Raw genomic sequence first — 22,749 nt, 5'->3', positions numbered from 1 at the left:
AGTAACAATTATAAATTAACTGGCATTAAAATTCAAGGGCCTTGCTTATTTTGGTAAATATTTTTCAAAGTTAAGTGGAATGATATGGTGGAAAGAACATGGGCTTAAGAGTCAGAAAAGACCTGAGTTTGAATTCTGGTTCTGACACCTACATATTAGCTATGTGACTGGGCAAGTTGCTTAACTAACTTGCCTAAGACTGTTTCCTCATCTGTAAAATGAAGACAGTAATACTTGCATTACTTAGTTCACAAATTTGTTGTAAAGGTAGTGTTTTGTAAACCTTAAAGCCTTATAAAAGTGTGAGTAATTGTTTTTTTCAAATCAAAAGAAAAAAAGTGATCTTACTACTTCGGTGACTCTCATATACAGTTTAGAGACCTAGATTTCATTACTGTGGTTGCTTTCCCTCCACTAAGACAATTCATAACCAGACTATCATGTAGTAGACATGTGCTAGGCATTTGATAGTTAATTTCCTTTACTGGTGTCACACAGGTTTCTCTGACTCTATGCTCATCAATCTTTCCACTGTAGCACACTATGTTTATATGATTTTATAATATTTTCTTATCTAGGTTCACATTATTTTTTGTAGCTCTGAAGCCATCTCTCTATTCACTATATCATGGCTGCCTCTCAAAATAAATACAAGGTAGTTTCAGCAGATGGTCAGATAGGTGGCACAGTGGATAGAATATTGGGTTTGGAGTCAGAAGGACTCATCTTCCTGAGTTCAAATCTGGTCTCAGGCACTTACTAGCTGTGTAACCCTAGACAAGTTGCTTAAACCTGTTTGCCTCAGCTTCCTCGTCTATAAAATGAACTGGAGAAGGAAATGGCAAATCATTCCAGTATCTTTGCAAAAACAAAACAAAATAAAACAACAACCAAACCTCAAATGGGATCACAAAGTGTTGGATACAACTGAAACAACTGAACAACAACAAAATGTCTCATTTATACGTGCAGATATGTGTTCATGCCTGCCCTTATATGTACATAGATGTGCATATGAATATATGACTTACATGTGTGTGTGTATTTTGATTCTAATAAATGTTGAATTCCAAATGCAGCTCAAAATTGATGAGCAGAGTTCGGGAATGAAGAAACATTTGACAAATTATTTTTTCCCAGGATGAACTTGAGGGCCTTGGATCACTTTATAAGCTTCAGGTGTCAGGAACATCCACCCGGCTGAACAAATCTTGGCATTTAGACACAGTGAACCTGAAGCATACAGGTACTGCCCTGGAAATGTGGTTGATTTTTGACTGCTGGTTTAGACCGAATGAAGAGGACTGTGTGGAACTTCCTACTTTGATTTCAGGCCAAGACCCTCTCCCAGGTAATTTTTTTGGCCCTTTACTTGAAGAAATAAAAATTCGAATAGAAAAAAAATATTTAAGAAAAGAAATCCAGATTTTTTGCAAATTATCTGAAAAGGAATTCATCTTAATCACAGAAGATTTTGACTCTAGCTTTTTGTTACTGATCCTTGATTAATCTTTTGTCTTGTAGGTTAAATATTTATTCATCAATACAGACTACAACGTGTCATAGTGCATTAGGTAAAGAAGTATTTGCCCTAATAAATTCTGGAGAACTGTTTTTGATTCTGTAGCTGATAACTGGGTTCCAATATGTAACCAAGGAATATACCTACATCTTGTTTTGGGAAACAAGATGGGAAAAAGCACTGAGCCTGAAACAACTTATTAGATCTTACCAACCAAGTTCAGCAAATGACTTTTGTGATTAGTGAGAATAAGGAGTATTTAGGAATTGAAACTGTATTTGTTAGTACTGTACTGATATTAATCTAAGATTTATTAAAAAATAAAAGCATGTCATTACATTAATTCACCAGGGAGAAAAAAAAAAAGAGGTTGATTGGGCTTTCTGATTTCCCTAAAACAAGAATGAAAAGCTTTAGGGAACAGAAACAACTACTTTTTTTTTACTTTCCTGTCAATCTATGATTGATAATAGGAGTAAAGTAAGTAGCCAGAGAATATTTGGCTATGGAAAGTCAAGTGAAATACTTTCTAGTTCACCTTACACTCCTTGGAATTTTATTTTGTTTTTAGTAATCAATCAATGAACAAACTTTTATTGTGTCTACTACATGTCAAGCACTGTCCTCGGCAATGGGGATACAAACACAAATGTGAAACTGTTCAGGGTCATGTCCAACTCTTCATGACTCTATTTGGGGTTTACTTGGCAGAGATACTGGAGTGATTTGCCATTTCCTTCTCCAGTTTATTGTACAGATGAGGAAACTGAGGCATACACAGTTAAATGACTTGCCCAGGGTCCACACAGCTAGGAAGCATCCAAGGCCAGATTTGAACTCAGAAAGATTAGTCTTTCTAACTTCAAGCTCAGTCCTCTATTAATTGGGACACTTAAACCTACACATATAAGTATATACAAGATTGCCATAGTGCAAAGCTAAATGTAGGGGGAAAGCATTTGCAGTTGTACAGGACCAGGAAAGACCTTGTTGTTGTTCATCCTACAAAGAAAATGGTGCTCAAGTCTTGAAGGAAGCCAGGAATTCCAAGAGGCAGAGGTTGGGAGGGAGAGTATTCTAGGAATTGGTGATAATCTGTGTAAAGACACTGCTGACAATCAGTGCCTACAAAAGTCCTTTTTCTGGTTCTTTCAGAAAGACTACATCCTCATGTTTTCCATTAGGGTCACAATGTTCAATGTGGCATGTAAACTTCTTAATGTTTCAAACACTGACCAGACTGAAAATTTGCAAACCATTTATGTGCGTCCTGTGGATTACTAAGGTGACATCACCACCATTAACTACAGGAAATTTGTGGCCAGAGACTCCAGTAGGGAAGAAGTAAGACTGATTGAATATATATGATGAAAAGATTGAGACACCTCTTTATCATAAAGAGGACCCTAAAAGCACCCTTTCATGCTTAAAATTATCTCTTGGGGAGATTTAGTAAGTCATATCCTATTTACAACTGCAGGAGTAACTTAACTAAGCGAACATAATGTCATAGAGCAAAATTTATAAGACAGTTCCCTTAAAACCTCATATGAACAGATGGGACAATTCATCAAAACTCTCATTGTAAATTTCTTCTGAATAAGTGGAGTTTATTTCTTAGTTTTTAAAGAGATTTTTTTTTCATTTTAAACCATAAGTTAAAAAAAGTATAAAAATGTTAGGAATCTATAACATAGATTACGTTTCTATAGTTTTTATTCTTTTCAAAGGATTTTCTCCAGTTTAACCAAAGAGTAAACTGAAGCTCAGAGAATTAGGTACATTGCCTATGAGTACAAAGCTACTTAATGGCAGTCAGGACCAGAATCCTAATGTCCTGATTCCTAGAACATTGACTTATCCCCATAGTTATCAGACCTAGAGCATATTTTTCAAAGAACAAACAAAATACTGTTGGCTTTAGGACAGAGAGTCTTACCAGTTGAACTAATGAATCATTTTAATTAAATGTTGGAATCATGTGCAAAATTGTGCCTGATAAATAGCAATGCCTTTTCATTCATTCATTCATTCATTCACTCACTCACTCACTCATGTTTTTGCAGTCTTAAGATGGTATATTAGTCGAAATATTTGCATGAGCTAGATACTATCCTGTAGGGATCTGAAAGAGAGGCATGTTAGCCAGGCAAGTATATTGAACATGATTTTTAGCAGTTCAGTAGATTCTCCCGGGGGACAAATTAAGCAGCTTGAGAAGCTATATTAACTTTTTCAGGTCATTGACGTATCACATGTAGCAACTGTGTATAGTATGTGCATGTGTCCATATATATCATGTAAACATAAGAAAGAACCTACACATTTGGCATTTCTATTTGGAACTTTTGACTTGGGACAGGAGTGTTATGTTGATTGACTCATGCCAAATGTCACAGCTCTGTTCTGCTGCTCCAAGTGAAAACTCCAAATTAATCTCAGTTGTTATTTCACATAATTGTCATTTAGATAGCCGTTTCAGATTTGCATAACACTTTACATACATTATCTCATTTGATCCTCGCAACTTTCTTGTGAATGAGGTACCATAATTATCATTCTGATTTTATATATGAGGAAATTGGGGCTGAGAGCAATTAAAAATTTGTCCCTGGGTCACACAACTAGCAAAAATCTGAGGGGGATTCAAATACAATTTTTCCTGTTTACATAACCATTGTCCTATCAACTACATCATACTGCCTCTTCAGTGCTGACCAGGTGATATACAACATTTAAAAAGTCAGAATGAGAATATTTATTTCAAAATTTAAAGAGGCCAATTGGGTGCCTTTATTCTGGTGAGTGGAGAGAAATCTAACCAAGTCTTTTCCCAGGGGAACTATTAACAGACATCTAAGTATGTATATCCTTGTATTTCTCCTGGTAAATACCCCAGTTTTGGCAGTCCTTCAGCAAGGTGGGGTGGGGGAGATTTTATACTTCCCAAAGGGGCAAAAAGCTTTTGAAGAAAGCGTATAAGCATGTCAAAAGATCTAAAATCCAATTACCACCATCCCTGCCCTTACTGTCAGTCTGGCTGAATCACTGTTTTCCTAGCTATTTTACCTATGCACACTAAAAATAGGTATTTAATCTAATTAAGAAGTACTTGATAAAAAAATTAAAGTAACATATCTGAAACTAGATTGGCAAAGAGGAGACTTAGCTTGGCTTCAATGATACAGCATTAATAAGAGCCATGATTGAGATGCATAGCATAAACTTTCTACTGTGAAATATTCTATAGTTCCCATGGGAATGTCTCCTAGAAACTTAAATCAGCTCTAAGTACCACTAATTAGATACTATCTACCCTCTTGGAATAAACTATAAAATAATAAAAAAAAACTAATAAAAAAAAAACTAATAAAAATATTAGTGCTTTTAATAATACTAGATTTCATGTTTTCACCCAATCTAGAAAAAAGAAAGCAAAGTATAACCTACTACTAACACAGGCTGAGAATCTTTTCTGCTGATTCTTTGGATTCTTGGGTTTTGTTTTGTTTTTGTTTTTTTTTTTTTTCATTTATAGGTACCTCATGAAAATTATAAAAACCTTATTTCTGACCGTATAATCTTTTTATTATGCAGAGGCCTTCTCTTCATTAGAAGAATGAATAGGAGAGAGGGACCCCTCTGCTTTTTCTCATAAATATCTTTCCAAGTTTAATTTTGTTCCTGATCTGCACAATTGGCCTTTCGAATGTTCCTTGAGCATGTGATCTTTTGGTATTTCAGAAGCATTTAAGAAATGACGATATAAAATGTCACGATATTTGAAACTGAATCCTTTCATCCTATTCCTCAAAATGAACACGCACTTGTGAAAGAGTGGCAGAGAAATTTTAAAATACAAACATGTTAGTGTGCATTTTATTTTATTTTGCCATCACCTGTGTACCTGAATATTTGACAACTTTCAGTGTTTGTTCTTGGCTTCCCACAGTTTATTTGGACACATTTTTCTCAAATCAGTCATAATTCTTTCAAAGGTAGGACTGCTTGGGAGTGTCTACTTTTGAACTGGTAGGGTTTTCATTTGATTGATTGAAACTTGCTATATTGTGTGCTTTTGTTCTGTGTCCTGGCCTTTAAACATTTGATCCTTTTCCCAGACTCTGACTCAGTGTTGCTGGATTCCTTCAAATCACAGCTCAGATGTCACTTCCTACGAAAGGCCTTTCTTGACAACTGTTCCCCTCTATTCCCCCTATCTTCCTAATGATATTACTTAATATTATTTTATAGAGGCAGAGATGGTGAAAAAGGGAAAATAATTTCCTACAAAGAGAATATTGTGAGCACAGAGTTGCTAGGCACTGTGCTAAGTGCATTACAAATATTATTTTATTTGATCCTTACAACAGTCATGGGAGGTGCTATTGTGATTACAGTTAAGAAACCTGAGGTAGACTTAAGTGACTTGCCCAGAGTCATACAGCTAATAGATATTTGAGACCAGATTTGAACTCAGGTCTTCCTGACTTCAAGCCCAGTGCTCTACCCACTGTGCCATCTAACTAACTCTAGCATATACTTTATATGGTGAAATAAAGGTAAGTTTGAGGGATAGAGAGTAAACCCAAGAGGCTAGTGTAGAACAGCTGGGTGAGGGAGTGGAGAAAAAGAGGTTTTGAGAGGTAAGGAGACAAAGATTGTAAGTGATCTTGAATGGCAGCCTGAGGAGTTTGGATTTTGAGTTGTTGGCATTAAGGGGTCATTGAATGCTTTTGATTAGTGTGTGATAAAAGTGGTGCTTTCAGGAAATGAACACAACATTAGTAAGCGGGCAGGGAGTATTGGAGGACAAAGGGATTGGCAGTGAGCCTGGTTGGGAAACATGTCTTCTTCTTTCTCTTAGAGGTACATAGGAAAGGGCATTATGTGTACATTGTCAGCTCCCACTCTGGATTTATATTCAGGACAGAACAGGAAGGGTGCATAGAGGAGATTTTTCTTCATTTAGCTCTCAACTTCACTCCCAGGTTTCTCGTTGTGGACAAATCAGAGCATCAGTGTTTTATCAGAATAACTGCACTCAGCACTGATTAGTGCCATTTAGAAATTTAGTAGCTGGAAGGCAGGATGCTTTTGGCAGGGATGGGAGAGAAGTTTTTCTAGACTGCTACATGGAGAATATTAGAGGACTTCATAGATGGAGAGTAAAAATTTAAAATGTCCTATGGAACTAGTTTTTCAAAGGCTATTTTTGTTACCACAATCAGAAAGGTAGGAGTGAAAAAGCTAATAAGTGTTGCCACAAACTCTGAGTAGGTCACATTCACTCTCCCTCCCAGCCCCGAGATTACCTGTTTTCATCTTATAATGGCAAAGTTAATCCAGGGTTTTGCAACAGCATTTTTAAAGTGACCCTCATATTATAGAATGAATCCCTGTATAAGATGTTCAGTCATGTCTGATTCTTTGTGATCCCATTTTAGGTTTTCTTGGAAAAAATACTGGAGTGGTTTGCCATTTCCTTCTCCAGGTCATTGTACAGATGAGGAAATGGAAACAAACAAGGTTGAGTGACTTGCTCACATAACTAGTAAGTTTCTAAAGTCAGATTTGAACTCAAGATGAGTCTTCTGATGGCAGGCTTGATGCTCTATCCACTCTATTACCTGTAAACAGGTAAAATAAGTACAAATAGCAGAGAGAGACAGTGATAGAGAAGAAAGATATGCAGAGAGGCCATCCAAGGAATGTGTGAAACTGTCTGAATGGACAGAGTTGACAGATAGAATGTTAAGTTCAGGGAACAGATTGACTGGAACATGAGGTTCATGAATGGAAGTAATGGGAAACTACACTGGAGAGAAAAGAGGAAATCAGGCTCCTGTTAATGCTTGGCTATGGATTTTTTTTTCAACCTAGAGACAAAGGAAAGCCTTTGAAGATTCTTTTGCAGGGGTGGGTTGTGGGATGGTCATATATGTGCCTTAAGAATATTATTTTTGTAGTTAGGTAAAGAGTAGATTGGATAGGATAGAGACTGAAAGCAAGTGACGCATTAGGAGGCTATTATTTTACTCCAGGAGATGGGCAGTGAAGACCATAAGTACGGTGATTAACATATTGGTTGGAGGGAAGAGAACAGATATAAAAATACACTGGATAGAGAGAAACAATTGGGCTTGGAATATTATTGAATATTGGATGTGAAAGAGAGAGGAGTCAAGGCTTGCTCTGTGGTTATATACAGGAGTGATTCAGATGTTAGCAGTGTCCACAAAAATAGTAAAGAAGTTTGGAAGGTGTTGAGAAAGTTCTTTGAAAGTATATTGATGCCTCAAATATGAAATGTAGAATTGTGGTAGAGTAGCAGATGTGGCGCAGATCATATAGGCATTAAATTCCTAGAGAAATGAGGGACAGTGAACTAGAGAGTAATTGGTTGAAGTAGCAAGAATGTGAATTGAGTGGTATAGACAGATCGGGGAGAGATTACAGAAATAATGGCATATTAATGGTGTGGGAATGGCTGAGGAGATCCAGGAGTGTTCCAATAGCTCTTTATATTTCAATTTGTGGCATAGATGAGAAGAAGCATGTCTAGCATGAGAGAGGATGGCCAGGAATAACAAAAGTGGAATCTGCATCACACAAACCTTCAGACCCAAGCAAGGTTTTCAAGCTTGATGCCAAAAGGAAAGAGGTAGACAGTTTTATGGACAAACTGAGAAAATACAGAGAAGGCAAGAGAGGTGGGAGGAGTCTGAAATGGAGAGATCTAGGGAAAAGGTAGTTTGTTAATAATAGAGTCAGGAGGGGCAGCTAGGTGGTGCAGTTGGGGCAGCTAGGTGACACAATGGATAGAGCACCGGCCCTGGATTCAGGAAGACCTGAGTTCAAATTCTGCCTCAGACACATAACACTTACTAGCTGTGGGACCCTGGGCAAGTCACTTAACCCCACTGCCTACCCAAAATAAAAAAATAACAATAATAGAACCAGGGTTCTAGAAAGAACAATGGAAGAGAACAGTCAAGGAACCATGGAGGAGGGAGGATGAGCTAGGGGATTAGAGAGTGCAGAATAGTAATGGGGTAAGGGTTTTGCCTCCACAAACATAGGATTAGGGGAATAAGATATGGATATATGATAGTCATTAGATAGGAGAAGTATGAGTCAATTGAGGCTCTTGTCCAGTCACTGCTAAGTCTAGTGTTGCTTACTTTAGCTTATTGATGAGAGAAATCTGATGGGAATGACTTTGTGCCTTCCATTTTTATTTCTTCACATAACTTGGAGGATTTAGAGATGAGTCCAATTCTTATTCTCTGCAAAATGTACATTATGTAAGTCCTCTTTTTCTTCAAGTTTGTTTCCTTTTGGCCTACCAATTTTGTCCTTCACATATGTTCTCTGTGACTTCCTAAAGCAATGCCATTATAATAACCCCTTTTATAAACACAATGAATGTGTATAAATTTGTCCACTTTAACGTGCGTGTTATACAGATATACATAAGTACATATGCCTGCAGGTATGTATACATGTGTGCATGCATGTCTGTCTTAACCAGCAGGTCCAAACTTCAGTTCCCTTTCCCAGGATCCAGGGTCACAGTAGTCTTCTTAGATTTTCACCCTTGATTCTACTTAAAATTTGAAAAGAAGGAAATTACAAACAAAGCTCAAATAATAGAACCATCATTTTTCTAAATGATTAAACCATCCTTCCTGTAACACTAGGTTCCAGAACATCAGTGAAGCCACAGGGCTTAGCCTGGATGCTCTTCTTTGCTCAGATAAATATTTAAGTAAATGAAGTAAGAGCCTTCTGGGAAAGTGAAGTCATTTTGGAGTCATTTAATTGAGAGGTCTGAGATTAGATCCTGGACTAAATCTTGGCAAGGAAGTGGCAAGTAGTAAAATGGCCAAAACCAAAAGGAATGACTAATTAACATTATGAGACCACTATCTTGAGGGAATTCAATTGGATAAAGTGGGTACATTTTAAGAAGAGGTACACAGAGTAGGCATTAATAACCATCACAATGTTATTCAATCACTGAGTAGAATTATTGTGTGTAAAGTATGAGGTTTTACTGATTGAAGTTAAAGAATAAATGAATATTAATAAAAGAGAATGGCAAAATGATGCTTTATATCTGATCTACCAAATCTTATGGCAGGAAAACATAAGAAATGTGGTCAAAAACAGATTATTAGGTAGTTTTCAAAACCAAACACATTAGAACTGCTTGTTATGTGTATGGGTGTCTGTGTATATATGCATAAATTCTGATTTACTCTTTCACAGATAGGTCTGTAAATTTCTCTTCTTTCTTTTCCTATTCTTTCTCCCCCTCACTATCCTGCCCTATTTCTCTTTCCTTTCTTCCTCCTCCCATTTTCAACTCATCTCCAATGAGAAAAAAAAACTATGTTTATTTTTTGTCTTTAAGAAGTATAAAGATGACTGAAGTAATAATCTTCCTTTAAAGTGATTTATCATAAACATAGCAACCAACAATAAACAAAAACTTTTCAAAATGTAAATGAAAATTTAAAAAATGAATGTGGCACCATAATTTTTTTCTATTTACAGTTTTAAATAATCTATTAACTTTAACAAAATAGCAACCAAATAGTCCTGTTTACTTCCAGATTCCCTTCTGGATTGTTTTTGCTCTATATTTTTCTGTATTTCATTGCTATCATTTTATTGTTTTTAAATTTACCTATTTATTGCTATATATATTGTAATTGTTTCCTTCATTTTGCATCACTTCCTATAAGTTCCTGTATTTGTTTATTTTTTTCATATTCCTACTTATGATGCTGTGGAACAATAATATATTCTTATGCTATAATTTTTAATCTATTCTTCAAACTTTAGGCACATATGTTATTTCCAGTTGTTTTTGCTATCATGACCATTATAATCAGTTACATTTATCATCATCATGTTTTCATTTAATCTTTTTTTCATAGTTTTCAATGGAACTCACAGAAACATAATCTTGGGACATCATTATTGAGCTTTTTTTTTCTTACATTTAATGTTCTGTGAACTATTTCACAGTTGCGTAAAATGTATACTTTCTTTTTGCAACAGAATACAAATAGTGACATAAAATCTTATCTCCCATAGAGTTTTTTAAACCAAATTGAGGACAACCCCAATAGCAGAGAGGATTAAGGTGATGTCATTTTGTTCCCAGAGGGTTTTGATTTCTTAAGCTAGAACTCTATATTTTAAAAACTTTTCATTACACATAGTTTGGATATTATAAGTATTCAGTGTGATAGCATCTATTTAAAATGTTGTTCATGAAAGGATTCTGGGAAGATGGTGGAGTAGGTCAGAAAATTCCAAGCTCTGAAGATTTTCCCCAACAAATGAGATAAAATAGCACTTCAGGGCAAAAATATAGAGATAAAAATAAATAAGACTAGGGACAGAACAGGGGTCTTTCTGGGACAATTGGAGAAGACTGGAAGAAAAATCCCAGACCAAGTTTTGGTCCCTGTGAAGAATAAAGACTTCCAGGCTAGGACCACTTAAACAATAATCAGCAAGCTCCGGGGTTAGCTGGGTTTGGAGGCTGTCTTGGCCCCAGCCACAGGAACTTTTACCCCTGAGACAGTGAGAGGAGTTGGGCATCTGAGCCAAGGAAGATTGAGAGAACCTCTGCTGACAAGAAATGCCAGACCTATCTTGCTACGGAGATGCAACAGGGGCAAGATGGAACCAGTACAAACCCATTGAGTGCAAAAGCATTGGAGTGGGAATGCCAAGAGGGCACTTATAGGAGACTGGAGGTCTTGGTTTTGGTTCCAGAGCGAAGGGGAAAACTAAAGGAGGATCTGAGGCCAGAGGCACCATCCCCCAAGATTGGAGGTGATTACAAAAACTAAGGTACTACAAATAAAAAAAAATGTAGGCAAGAGAGAAACAATCCAACCATAGAAAGTTACTTTGGGAATAGACAAGACTGGGGTTCATCTTCAGAGGAGGATATTGAAGCAAAGAATCCTTTTTCTTTGAGTAATGTCAAAGAATCACCTGCTCAAAAAGAATTCATAGAAGAACTTAAAAAAAAGACTTTAAAAATCAAATGAGAGAGATTGAGGAAAAACTAAAAAAAAAAAGAACAATTCAAGAAAAGCAGGAAGATTATGAAAAGAAAGTTAACCAGTTAGAAAATGAGATCCAGAATCTTAAGGAAGAAAACAATTCCTTGAAAATCAGAATTGGGCAAGGGGAAGTCAATGAAGTTATCAGAGATCAATAAATAATAAAATAAAATAGAAAGAATGAAAAAATAGAAAAGAATGTGAAATAGCTCATAAGAAAAAAACAGTTGAGGACTTCTGGGAAGCAAGATGGCAGAGTAAGAAATCTCTCTCACCCTCCCTAATTGATTTCTGAAAACCCAGAAAATATTATCCCAGGAAAAATCCTGGAACAATTGAGCCAGCAGAAAGATTGGGTGCAGTAGTCTTGTAGCCCAGGAAGCTTGGGGGATTAACGGCAAAGGCTCCATTGCTCTGGGGGAGGGGGAGCAGTACAGGAGAGGAGGCATCCCAGCAAGCTGGTGGCAAGCCCCACCTTGGGAAACCAGGGGCAGATCCTGAGCTCCAGGGTAGTAGAGTAGGCAAGCACCAACACCAGGACTCCCAAAGGCCTTTGGCACAACTCCAGGCTGGCAGACATCCTCCAGCAGCCAAACATTCAAGTACTTTAAAGAAGCCCAGGTGAGCAGGCATCCTCCAAGGACCAGACTCCCTACCCCCACCTTGAGAGTTACAGTTCTGCTGACACCAGCTCAGCACCAGGTAAGCTACCAAAACCCTACAGCCTCAAAGCTGCCAGCACCTGACTCCCCAGCACACAAAACCAGTGATCAGTTCCTGAGCTCCCAGCACAAGAATCTTGGGTCAGTGCCCTCTGAAATCCAGCAGGGGAATTAAACTTTAAAAGCCAGGAAATAAGCAAATACCATGAGCAGAAAGCAGAAACAGACAATACCCATAGATTCTTATTATGGGGGACAGGGGTGATCAAGACACAAATTCAGAAGAGGACAACATTGTTAATATACCTACATCTGAAACCTCTAAGGGGAATGTGAACTGGTCTCAAGCCCAAGAAGCCTCTTGGAAGGTTAGAAGCTCAAGAAGGATTTTAAAAGTCAAATAAGAGAAGTAGAAGGAAAATTGGGGAAAGCATTGAGAGGTATACAAGAGAGAGTCAATAACTTGGAAAAGGAAGGAGATATGCAATGAAATGGAAGGATATTTGAAGGACAAATGAAAAGGAAGGACAAAAATTGACTATGGAAGACAAATCCTTAAAAATACAATTGACCAAATTGGGAAAAAACAAACAAACAAACAAACGTACTCTGAGGAAAACAAGTCCTTAAAAAGTAAAAAGTAGAATTAGTCAAATGGAAAAGGATGCACAAAAATTCACTGAAGAGAACTCTTCAAAAAGAAAATTGGGCCAAATGGAAAAGGAGGTACAAAATCTAATAGAAGGAAACAATTCATTAAAAATTAGAATTGGGCAAGTGGAAGCTAATGACTCTATGAGATATCAAGAATCGGTCAGAGACAAAAGAATGAAAAAAAATAGAAAAAATGTAAAATACCTCATTGGTAAAACAACTGACCTGGAAAATAGATCCAGGAGAGACAATTTAAAAATTATCAGTCTACCTAAAAACCAGGTTGAAAAAAGAGCCTGGACAGCATCTTTCAGGAAATCATCAACAAAAATTGCCCTGAGGTCCTAAAACTAGAAGGTAAAATAGTCATTGAAAGAATCCACTCATCTCTTCCTGAAAGAGATTCCAAATTGGAAATGCCAAGGCATCTTATAGCCAAATCCCAAAATTACCAGGTCAAAGGGAAAATACTGCAAGCAGCCAGAAAGAAACAATTTAAATATCATGGAACTACAGTCAGGATTACTCAGGACCTTGCAGCTTCTACATTAAAAGATCAGAAGGCATGGAATATAATATTCCATAAGGCAAAGAAGCTTGGATTACAACCAAGGAAATTACAACCCAGTGAAATTGAGCATAATCTGTCAGGGAAGGAGATTGACAATCAACAAAATAGGGGACTTCTAAACCTTCCTGATGAAAAGACCAGAGCTCAACAGAAAATTTGATCTTCAAATACAAGACTCAAGAGAGGCATAAAAAGGTAAACAGGAAAGAAAAAAACAACAACAGGTTATCAATAAGGGCAAATTGTTGACATTCTTTCAAGGGAAGATGGCACTTGTAACTCTTGAGAACTGTATTGTTATTATGACATTTAAAAAGGGATATACATAGACAGAGGGTGTGGGTATAAGTTGATTTTGATGTGATGCTAAAAAAAATCTAATTAAGTGGTGAAAAGGGATTATTCTGGGGGAAGAGGAAAGGACAAGGCAGACTGGGGTAAATTACATCACATGAAAAGGCACACAAACCTATTACAGTAGAAGGAAAGAAGGGAGGGAGATGAGCATTGTTTGTACCTCACTCTTATCAGATTTGGATCAAAGAGGGAATAGAATTGTGAGTTAGGTATAGAAATCTAACTTTATAGGAAGTAAGAGGGGAAAGAGGAAAGAATAGGGAGAGGTGGATAGAAGGGAGAGAAGAAGTAGTAAGGGTATAGGGGAAGAAAAGGGATGGGGTTGATAGAAGGTAGGTCAGACTGAGGGAGGCAGTGGGCAAAAGCAAAACACTAGTGAGGAGGGAAAGAGAGAAAGGAGAAAGAAAAGCATAAATGGGGGGATAGGATGGAGAGAAAGATACAGATAGTAATCATAACTGAATCTGAATGGGATGAACTCTCCCATAAGAGAGAAGTGTATAGCAGAGTGGATTAAGGATTATTATAATATTTTATATATAGGATATATTATATCCTATATTAGGATATTATATATATATATATAGGATTATTATAATCTTATAATATGTTGTTTAAAAACCTGGAAAGATGTATACAAACTGATGCTGAGTGAAATGAGCAGAACGAGAAATACATTGTATATGGTAACAGCCACATTGTAAGATGACTGACTTTGACAGACTTAGGTCTTCTCAGCAATGCAAGGATCTAAGACAACTCCAAAAAACTCACAATGGAAGATGCTGTCTACATCCAGAGAAAGAACTCTGGAGTCTAAATGAAGATGGAAGCATACTAATTGCTCTCCTTTCTTTTGTTGTTTTGTTTTGTTTCTTCTTTCTCATGGCTCCTCCCATTAGTTCTAATTATTCTTTACATCATGACTAATGTGAAAATATCTTTAATATGAATGTATAAGTAGAGCCTATATCAGATTGCACACTGTCTTGGGGAGGGAGGAAGAGAAAGAGGGGGAGAAATTTTAAAACTCAAAATCTTATGGAAGTGAATATTGAAAACTAAAATTAATTATTAAAAAAACAATCTGGAGAACAGATTAAGAAGAGAAAATATAAGAATAACTACCTGAAAACTATGAACAAAAAAAGAATCTTAATACAAGAATATAAGAAATAGTTAAAGAAAATTGTCCTGAAGCATTAGAATAAGAGGGGAAAGTAGAAATAGAGAAAATTCACTGATCACCTCCTAAAAGAGATCCTATGAGGAAAACCCACAGGAATATTATAATAAGATTCTGAAACCCCAGCTCAAGGATAAAATATTATGAAAAACAAGAAAAAAAGACAATTTAAATATGGCAGTGCCACAATTAGACTCACACAAGACCTAGCAGTGGTGACACTGAAAGATCACAAGTCTTGGAACACTGTATTATCAAAGAACAAAAGAACTGGGGTTCTGGCTGAAAATGTCATACCCAGCAAAGCTAAGCATAATCCTGAATGAAAAAAATGAATATTTAATGACTTACAGCACTTAAAAAAAACTTAATAGAGGATCTGACGTACAAGAGCCAAGAGAAATATAAGGTACATACCAAAGACTAATTACAAGGGACTCAATAAAGACAGACTGTTTGTTTACCTTTTATATATAAAATGTAAAACATATGTCCAAGATTGTTATTAGTAATTTGGTAGTTCATAAGAAAGATTGGGAGATACCTGAGTATGATACGACTTTAAAAAGTAAAACTCTTCAGAAATAGCTAAAAAGTAATTATCTTGGGGAAGCGAGGTGGCGCAGAGGAAAGAGCACCGACCCTGAAGTCAGGAGGACCTGAGTTCCAATCCGACCTCAGACCTAACACTTGACACCTACTAGCTATGTGACCCTGGGCAAGTCACTTAACCCCAATTGCCAAAAAAAAAGGTAATTATACAAATAAGGTGTGAGAGGAAGAACCAACACAGAGGAATTAGTTGGGGGAGGAGGGCTATTAGTTCTGGAAACCTACTTTCACTGGGAATGGATTCAAGCGTGAACTACACATTTAGATCTATAAAGTATAAAAGTTTTCTAAATTTAGAAAGAAATAAATGTTAAAGGGGATTGGGAAGGGGGAGAGGATTAGGGAGGGATCTCTAGAAGGGAGGGTGAGGGAATAGGTTAAGGGCAGGGTATAGAAGGGTGTTTAGATTTATGGGAATGAGAGGATAAGGGAGGGATCTTTGGAGGGGTGATAGGGTAAGTAATAGGAGGTCAAGGTGGAAGTAAAGTAGAGGAGTCAGGAGGATTAGGATATAAGAAGTATACACAAACATAAAACAGAGATCAGGAGTAGAATTTGTTAGGGAAAGTATATGTTTATATATATGTATATATGTATGTATGTGTATATATGTACATGTGTATGTATGTATCTATATATAAATATCTCGGCAGGGATGTAGAGAAGGAAGGGGAAAAAAGAACAAAATAAAGAATGCACAGTACAGAATAAAAGAATACTTACAAGGAAGCAAAGATCGATAGCTCTCAACACAATGCATAATATTTATTATATATGCTTTCTTGAAATGGAAATTTATTGCTATGTATTTTGATCCTCTTACATTCTGCTGTACACGTTAATACTTTTTTTCCTTTTCTTACTTTTTATTTGTTTATGTTTTCTCTTTTTATTGTGTATTTAAGTCTAAAATAAAAAAAAATTCTCAAATACTCATGGATACATGTGATGTATAGGTGATTATGGGTAATAGTTTTTTTGTTTTAGTTCTTCCCCTGTAATACTGTTCTATTTCCAATACAGTTTATTGGTTTGATTGTTAATATCTGTTAGTAGTATGAGGAATTTTCATTTGTTAGTTTATGGAGAAGAGTGTATTATTAGATGAAATTTATATATTATTTTTGGTTTGCAAAGTACTTTATGTAATTTATTTCATTTGATTCTCACAACTGTATGCTGAAATAAGTTATGTTCTCCATGTAGAAGAGACATTGTGATGTGAATGGTCATTTTTGTACTGATAGGCCTTTTCCTGTTCCCCCATGTCAACAACATCCTTAAGCTATTGTCCTAATAGTGGGATCATAGGGTCAATTATGTGAATAATTTTGTGTCTCTTACTATGTGACACCTTATTGCTCTTCAAATGGATTGTCCCAATTTACAGCTTTACCAGCAGTATAATAATAAGCCTGTTTCTCTAAGGTCCTACCAGTATTGAATGTTATCTTGTTTAATTTTGCCAATTTGATGGGTGTAAAGTAGTATCTTGGAGTTGTGTTAATTCACATTTATTTAACTACTAGAGTTTGAACACTTTTAAGGTAGCTATTAGTAATCTATGTTATTTATTTTGTGATATACCTCTTCGTTGACTCTCACCACTTACCTTATAGGGAATAGAAAAGCATAATGTTTCCTTAAAGGTAAAATGTAATCATTTAAAAAAAAAGTTGTCTGTTTACTTTTCTCAAATCATGAACATAGGGGTCAGATTTTTTCAAAACACTTCCCATTTGAGCTATGGATATGCATGCCACACTGGCATATCTCAAATGATCAAGATCTTACCATTTGACCTCCCTAATCAAATCAACAACCATTTATTAAGTACCTAATATGTGCTAGTCACCTTGTCAAGTACTGGGGATACAAAGAAAGGTAAAATACAGTCCCTGATCTCAAGGAGTTCATTTGTTTCTAATTGAAGAACATGCAAAAAATTCTGTCCAAATGAGGTAAATACAGTGTGGAGATAATTAACAGAGGGAAGACACTACCATTATGGGGTTCTGTAAGGGCTTCTTGTTGAAAATGGGATTTTAGTTGGGATCTGAAGGAAACCAGGGAAGCTAGGCACTGGAGATGGGGAGAGAGAGAGTTCAAGACATGGGGGAGATAGCTAGTGAAAATAAATGGAGTCTCATGGCTTAATTGATAACATTTAAAATATAAAACTGAAATATGCAGGCTTATAAAGACTTCAAAAACATGTTAAGATCAATTGACTGCTAATCATATTCTCTAGTATTGGCCTTATTTTTGTTGGAAGATATGCTGTTTTTCTCTGAAAAGAATAATTATCCCTAACTCTTACAATGGCCTTGCAAGGTTAGAATGTTAAACTCTTAAGGAAGGCTGTGATCTTGTCAGAAAAAAAAAAAGAAAACAACTCCTTTTGCTATACACTTGTACTTTTAATATAAAATTTCATATAATCATTTATTGGTTTAAATCTGAGCATTTTCAGAGTTGGTAAAATGCATTTTATTTCCTCTTCAAAATAACCAAGCCTACAGTCTTCACTGCAGCATAGCAAAATGACATTTTCTGCTTGTGTAAATGTTAAGCGTCACATATTTTACATAAGCAGAAAATACTATTTTTACTCCTTGATAATGGAAACTGTAGCCTTGGCTATTTTCATGTAGAAACAAAATGTTAGGTACTTTTAGCTAGGTGGTGGCTTTTTTAAGTCTTATCTGGTGATTGCAGTTTGTGTCTACTTTATCAGTTGAAAAATTGATTGATGGAAAAGGAAAAATTATTTGTCTGCTATGCAGTAAATCCAGAATGAAGTGACTTACTCTTCATTGCTTTCTCTCCTATATCAAATAGCTTTTTTTACTCCTAGCCAAATTTATTCATAGGACTAATGAGCCAAAGACATCCATACACTGTAGAACAAAATGACACATATTTAAAAATTTTCTCTGGTGACTTTTTTTCTTTATTTTTCTTTCTTGTAGTTATGGAATACTCTGTCCAGATACACACTGGAGATGTGAAGAATGCAGATGCCGCTGGCCAGGCTTATATTTACATAAAAGGAGAAAGAGGTGATTCTGGGAAAAGATGGCTTACCAATTCAAGAAATAGCTCAATTGCTTTTTCCAGGGGACAGGTAAAACAAAAATATTACTTATTAAATAAGTGCTTTGATTTGCTATTTCTCATTTACATGGGGTTACATGGAGTCTATATTATGTTCATTCATTCAACACTCAGCAAGTAGTTTTGAATGTACACAGAACACTATGCTAGATGCTGGATGTGCTAACAAAGTATAGATAAACACAGGTCCCTGTCCTCTTGGAGCTTACAATCTAGTAGGAAGGTTAGACAACAACACTGATAGCTATACAACCAGTATTAAATGGTGAGCAAATTAGATGGGAACAGAACAAAGACGGTCCAGAGGGGATTGCTGTGGATGAGATCAAAAAGAGGGGAAGAGATATCTATAGCTATAGATGCAGAATAAGAAAAATCAGAATTCAGTTAGTGTATTACTTTAAAGTTTTCATTTTTATAATATGAGGACAAGAATATCCAGAAGGACATAGTGCTTAAGTGTGTTGCTATTTTTTTTTCTTTAAGTACTAGTGAGGCATAGTGGGAAAGAAAATCACCCACAATCATTCCCGAGATCCTAAAGTCCCTTGTGTTTCCCTGAAGAGTATTTATTCATGTAATAACCAAGGCCTATTTTCTTTATCCTGGGTTGTATGACAACGTAGGGCTATTGATAAAGGAGGTATAGAATCATTTACTCAGTTTCTTTCACTACTTCAAAATAGTCATTCATGGTATGAAAGAAGGACACAGCACTTATTTCTCCAATAATTGCTTTCATCAGTTGGAAGGAAAAGATATATGCTTGTTGAAAACATGCTGGGAATACCTGAAGCAATCCATTTGTAAAGGATTCTGTAATACTTTTTTCATCTAAAATATTTGGAAGACAACAAAACAGGTTTCAAATTGGGCAGAAACTCTGAAGATCTTGGATTTAAAGGCTTTCTTTTTTAGATGTAGGACTTATAGAATAGAATACAAAAGATTGGCTGATACAGAGGGAAGGAGTGTAGCTTTTGTCCCATCAAAGTCCTATTGAGGAGAAACTATCTTGCGCCTTTAAATGATTACCTGTTGCCCATGTTAATACCGGGAGATGCCAAAGTGTGCAGCTACTTACGATACAGTATATGAAATGAGTGCCACAAGGAACATTTTTAAAATTACATTTACAAATTCACAATCTGATGCCATGTATACTTCCTCTTCTTGGTACAAAAGTGAATATGTTTTGATGTCAGGGCTACTGATATGAATTGTTTAAGTGCAGGGTTCAAAACACAGATTTCAAGCTTTTCCCTGGGCATATGTGTCATTTTTGTAGTTCTGCCTGATGCAAATATTAATTTTTATTACTGGTCGCATTTTAACAGATCATCTAAGAAGTCCATTGCACTTCCAGAAGAATCATTAGCTTGTCCTTATTTCATTGCCTGAAATAGAGAGCAAGAGAGGTGGCTAATGACACTGAGCCAGCAACTCAATTTAAATTCACCAAAAAATTCCACTCAATAGCTCACATTTATTAGCACTTTAAGGTTTGCAAAGCACTCTACACATGTAATCTCATTTAATCCTTGCATCAACTCTATGAGGGAGCTGCTAATTTATTGCTCCTATTTTATAGACGAAGAAATCGAAACTAAAAGTTATTAAATTTCTTGTCCAATATGACAAGCAAATGTCTGAGGCAAGATCTAACCTCAGGTCTTCCTAATGTCTAATCTACTATTCTAACCTTTGTACCACCTAACTACTGAAATACAGGGTTGTTGTTGTTGTTGTTTGTCCTTTGTTCTTGAAGAGGACCATGACATCAGGAAGGTGATGCCATGACATGCAAGGGAATTGGATTTAAGTGAGGGAGGGCTGTGCAAAGTCACAAGCCTCACTTTCTCCTCCAGAGCCATCTGGGTCTAGTGGCCAGATATACATCAAAACATCTGGAGATGGCCCCAGGTGTGGAATACTTAGTCTTTTAAAACTAAGGTCTTTAGCAGGTCTCAGTTTGACTGAGGAAATGTTTATTCAGTGATTAAGGCTAGGTCAAAAAATGAGGCAAAGAATGGCCTCTTTAACCTATTCTAGAAAACAAAATCAAACTGGGAGGGAAAGACCCTCAGGATTTCTGGCCAAAACAGAAATAATTCCTATTTACATTCTCTCTGAGTCAATCAGAACAAACAATGACCAAGTAGGGTTTGGCCTGGGACCTACTTCTGGTCAATCAGTGAAAGCCAGAGTGATTTGGGTTTAAGGCATGGTCCTCAAGAAAGAAATCCAGCCTGCAAACCCCAAAATAAAGGGGGCTTTTAATACCAGGCTTATAAGTTTGTATTTTATTCTAGAAGCTCTAATAGAGAGTCACTGAACAAGTTGGAGCAAGAGAGTGATGAGCTCTTCCTTCTGTTTTAGAAAGAGTATTTTGGTAGCTGTGTAGAGGATCACAACCTAGGTGTCATCCTTGATTCCTCATTTTTTTACCCTTACCCTATAACCAATTTTTTGGCAAGTACTTTTGTTTTTACCTTTGTAATATATCTTATATATGCCTTCTTGTTTTATGACATTGTCACCACCTTAGTCCAAGCCATTATGACCTCATGCCTGGACTATTGCAATAGCCTTCTGGTTAGTCTCCCTGTTTCAAATGTCTGTCCATTCCAGTCTATCCTCCACTAAGCTGTCAAATAGATCTTCTTAAAGTATATATCAGACCATGTTATCACATTATTCAGTGGTTCCCTGTTACCTCCAGGATCAACTGTAAAATCCTCTGTTTGCATTTTAAAGCAAAATCTGATCCATTCCTACCTTTCCCATGTATAACCAGCCCAGTGACACTGAGCTCCTTGCTGTTGTTCCTCACACAAGACATTCTATCTCCCAACTCCATGCCTTTTCACTGGTTTACCTCCCATGCCTGGAATGCTTTAATTTCTGCTTTATAACTTCTTCGGATTCCTTCAGGTCTCAGCTAAAGCCCAGCCTTCTGCAAAAAACCTTTCCCAGCCTTCCTTATTCTTAACTCCTTTGTGACTACCTCCAGTCTAGCTTGTATATGAGTTGTTTGTATACAGTAGTTTGTATGTTATTTCCCCCATAAGACTGTGAATCAGTAAGAGAAGGGACTGATTTTTGCCTATCTTTGCATATCTCTAGCCCTTAGCACAGTGTGTCACATATATATGCACTTAATACATTCTTGTTGACTTGATTTGGCTTCACTTGTTGGGAGAGAAAGACTAGAAATGTAAACAAGTGAAGAGACTATTGAAATTATTCATTACAGGAGCTGTAAGTAGAGAAAAGAAGATAGAGGCACAAAATCTTGTGGGAAAAGAATCCATGAGAATTTGCAAATGATTAGGTATGGGGAGTGAAGGTTAGGGAAGTGTAAGAGATAACTATGTGGTTATGAATTAGGGTAAATGGTAAAGAGGGTAAATGAAGTCCTCAGCAGAGATGAGGATGTTTGGAGGAGGGTGCAGTTTAGGAGAGAAAGTCATTAGGCTGTTTCTAAATACTCTGTATCACCTGTGTAGGCTTAATTGTTTTCATTATGCCCACTCTCATTCTTCTACCTAAAAGTTTCAGAAGACAGCTATCAGAAAGGTTAACTCAATCATTGCCTTTACTTCTCTACCCCATAGCAATTAGTCTTGCTTTTGCTGGCATCAATTTCCAGTTCTTTTTCTTTAGTTTTCCTATTATGTTTCCAATCGATTTTTTCCTATAATGTTTCTGATTGCTTTTTTCAATTTTTAAATTTGCTTAGAGAGAGAAACAATCAATCATGACTTTCAGAGATTCTTATGGCATCTTGATACCTTTGTTATTTAGGTGTAATTTCAAAGACTTTTAAGGCTAAGTAAAACATTAATTTTTCATTTAGTTGCATCTCTACTTTGATTACTCTATTATTTACCCTTTCTTCCACATCACTTCTTGGCAAAGAACTATAACAGGCATACATCCCATGCTGAATAATTCTACATCTACACATATAT

General features: G+C 36.3%; 1 protein-coding gene across 1 annotated transcript in view; it reads left to right on the top strand.

Annotated features, from left to right (window-relative positions):
* LOC114031725 (lipoxygenase homology domain-containing protein 1-like) overlaps nt 1–22,749 on the top strand; it is a gene marked incomplete at its 3' end in the record, with an annotated part of 576,714 nt that overhangs the window by 487,828 nt on the left and 66,137 nt on the right. Inside the window, exons 37-38 of the mRNA XM_027846874.1 lie at nt 1,141–1,351; nt 18,631–18,785. Coding sequence (XP_027702675.1) covers nt 1,141–1,351; nt 18,631–18,785 — 366 coding nt within the window. The remainder of the gene's footprint in view (nt 1–1,140; nt 1,352–18,630; nt 18,786–22,749) is intronic.

Source organism: Vombatus ursinus, unplaced genomic scaffold (assembly GCF_900497805.2).
Source record: "Vombatus ursinus unplaced genomic scaffold, bare-nosed wombat genome assembly UNPS02015255.1, whole genome shotgun sequence".
Taxonomy (NCBI): Eukaryota; Metazoa; Chordata; class Mammalia; order Diprotodontia; family Vombatidae; genus Vombatus; species Vombatus ursinus.
Note: the sequence above shows the minus strand (reverse complement) of the source record. Positions and strands in the feature narration are given on the sequence as shown.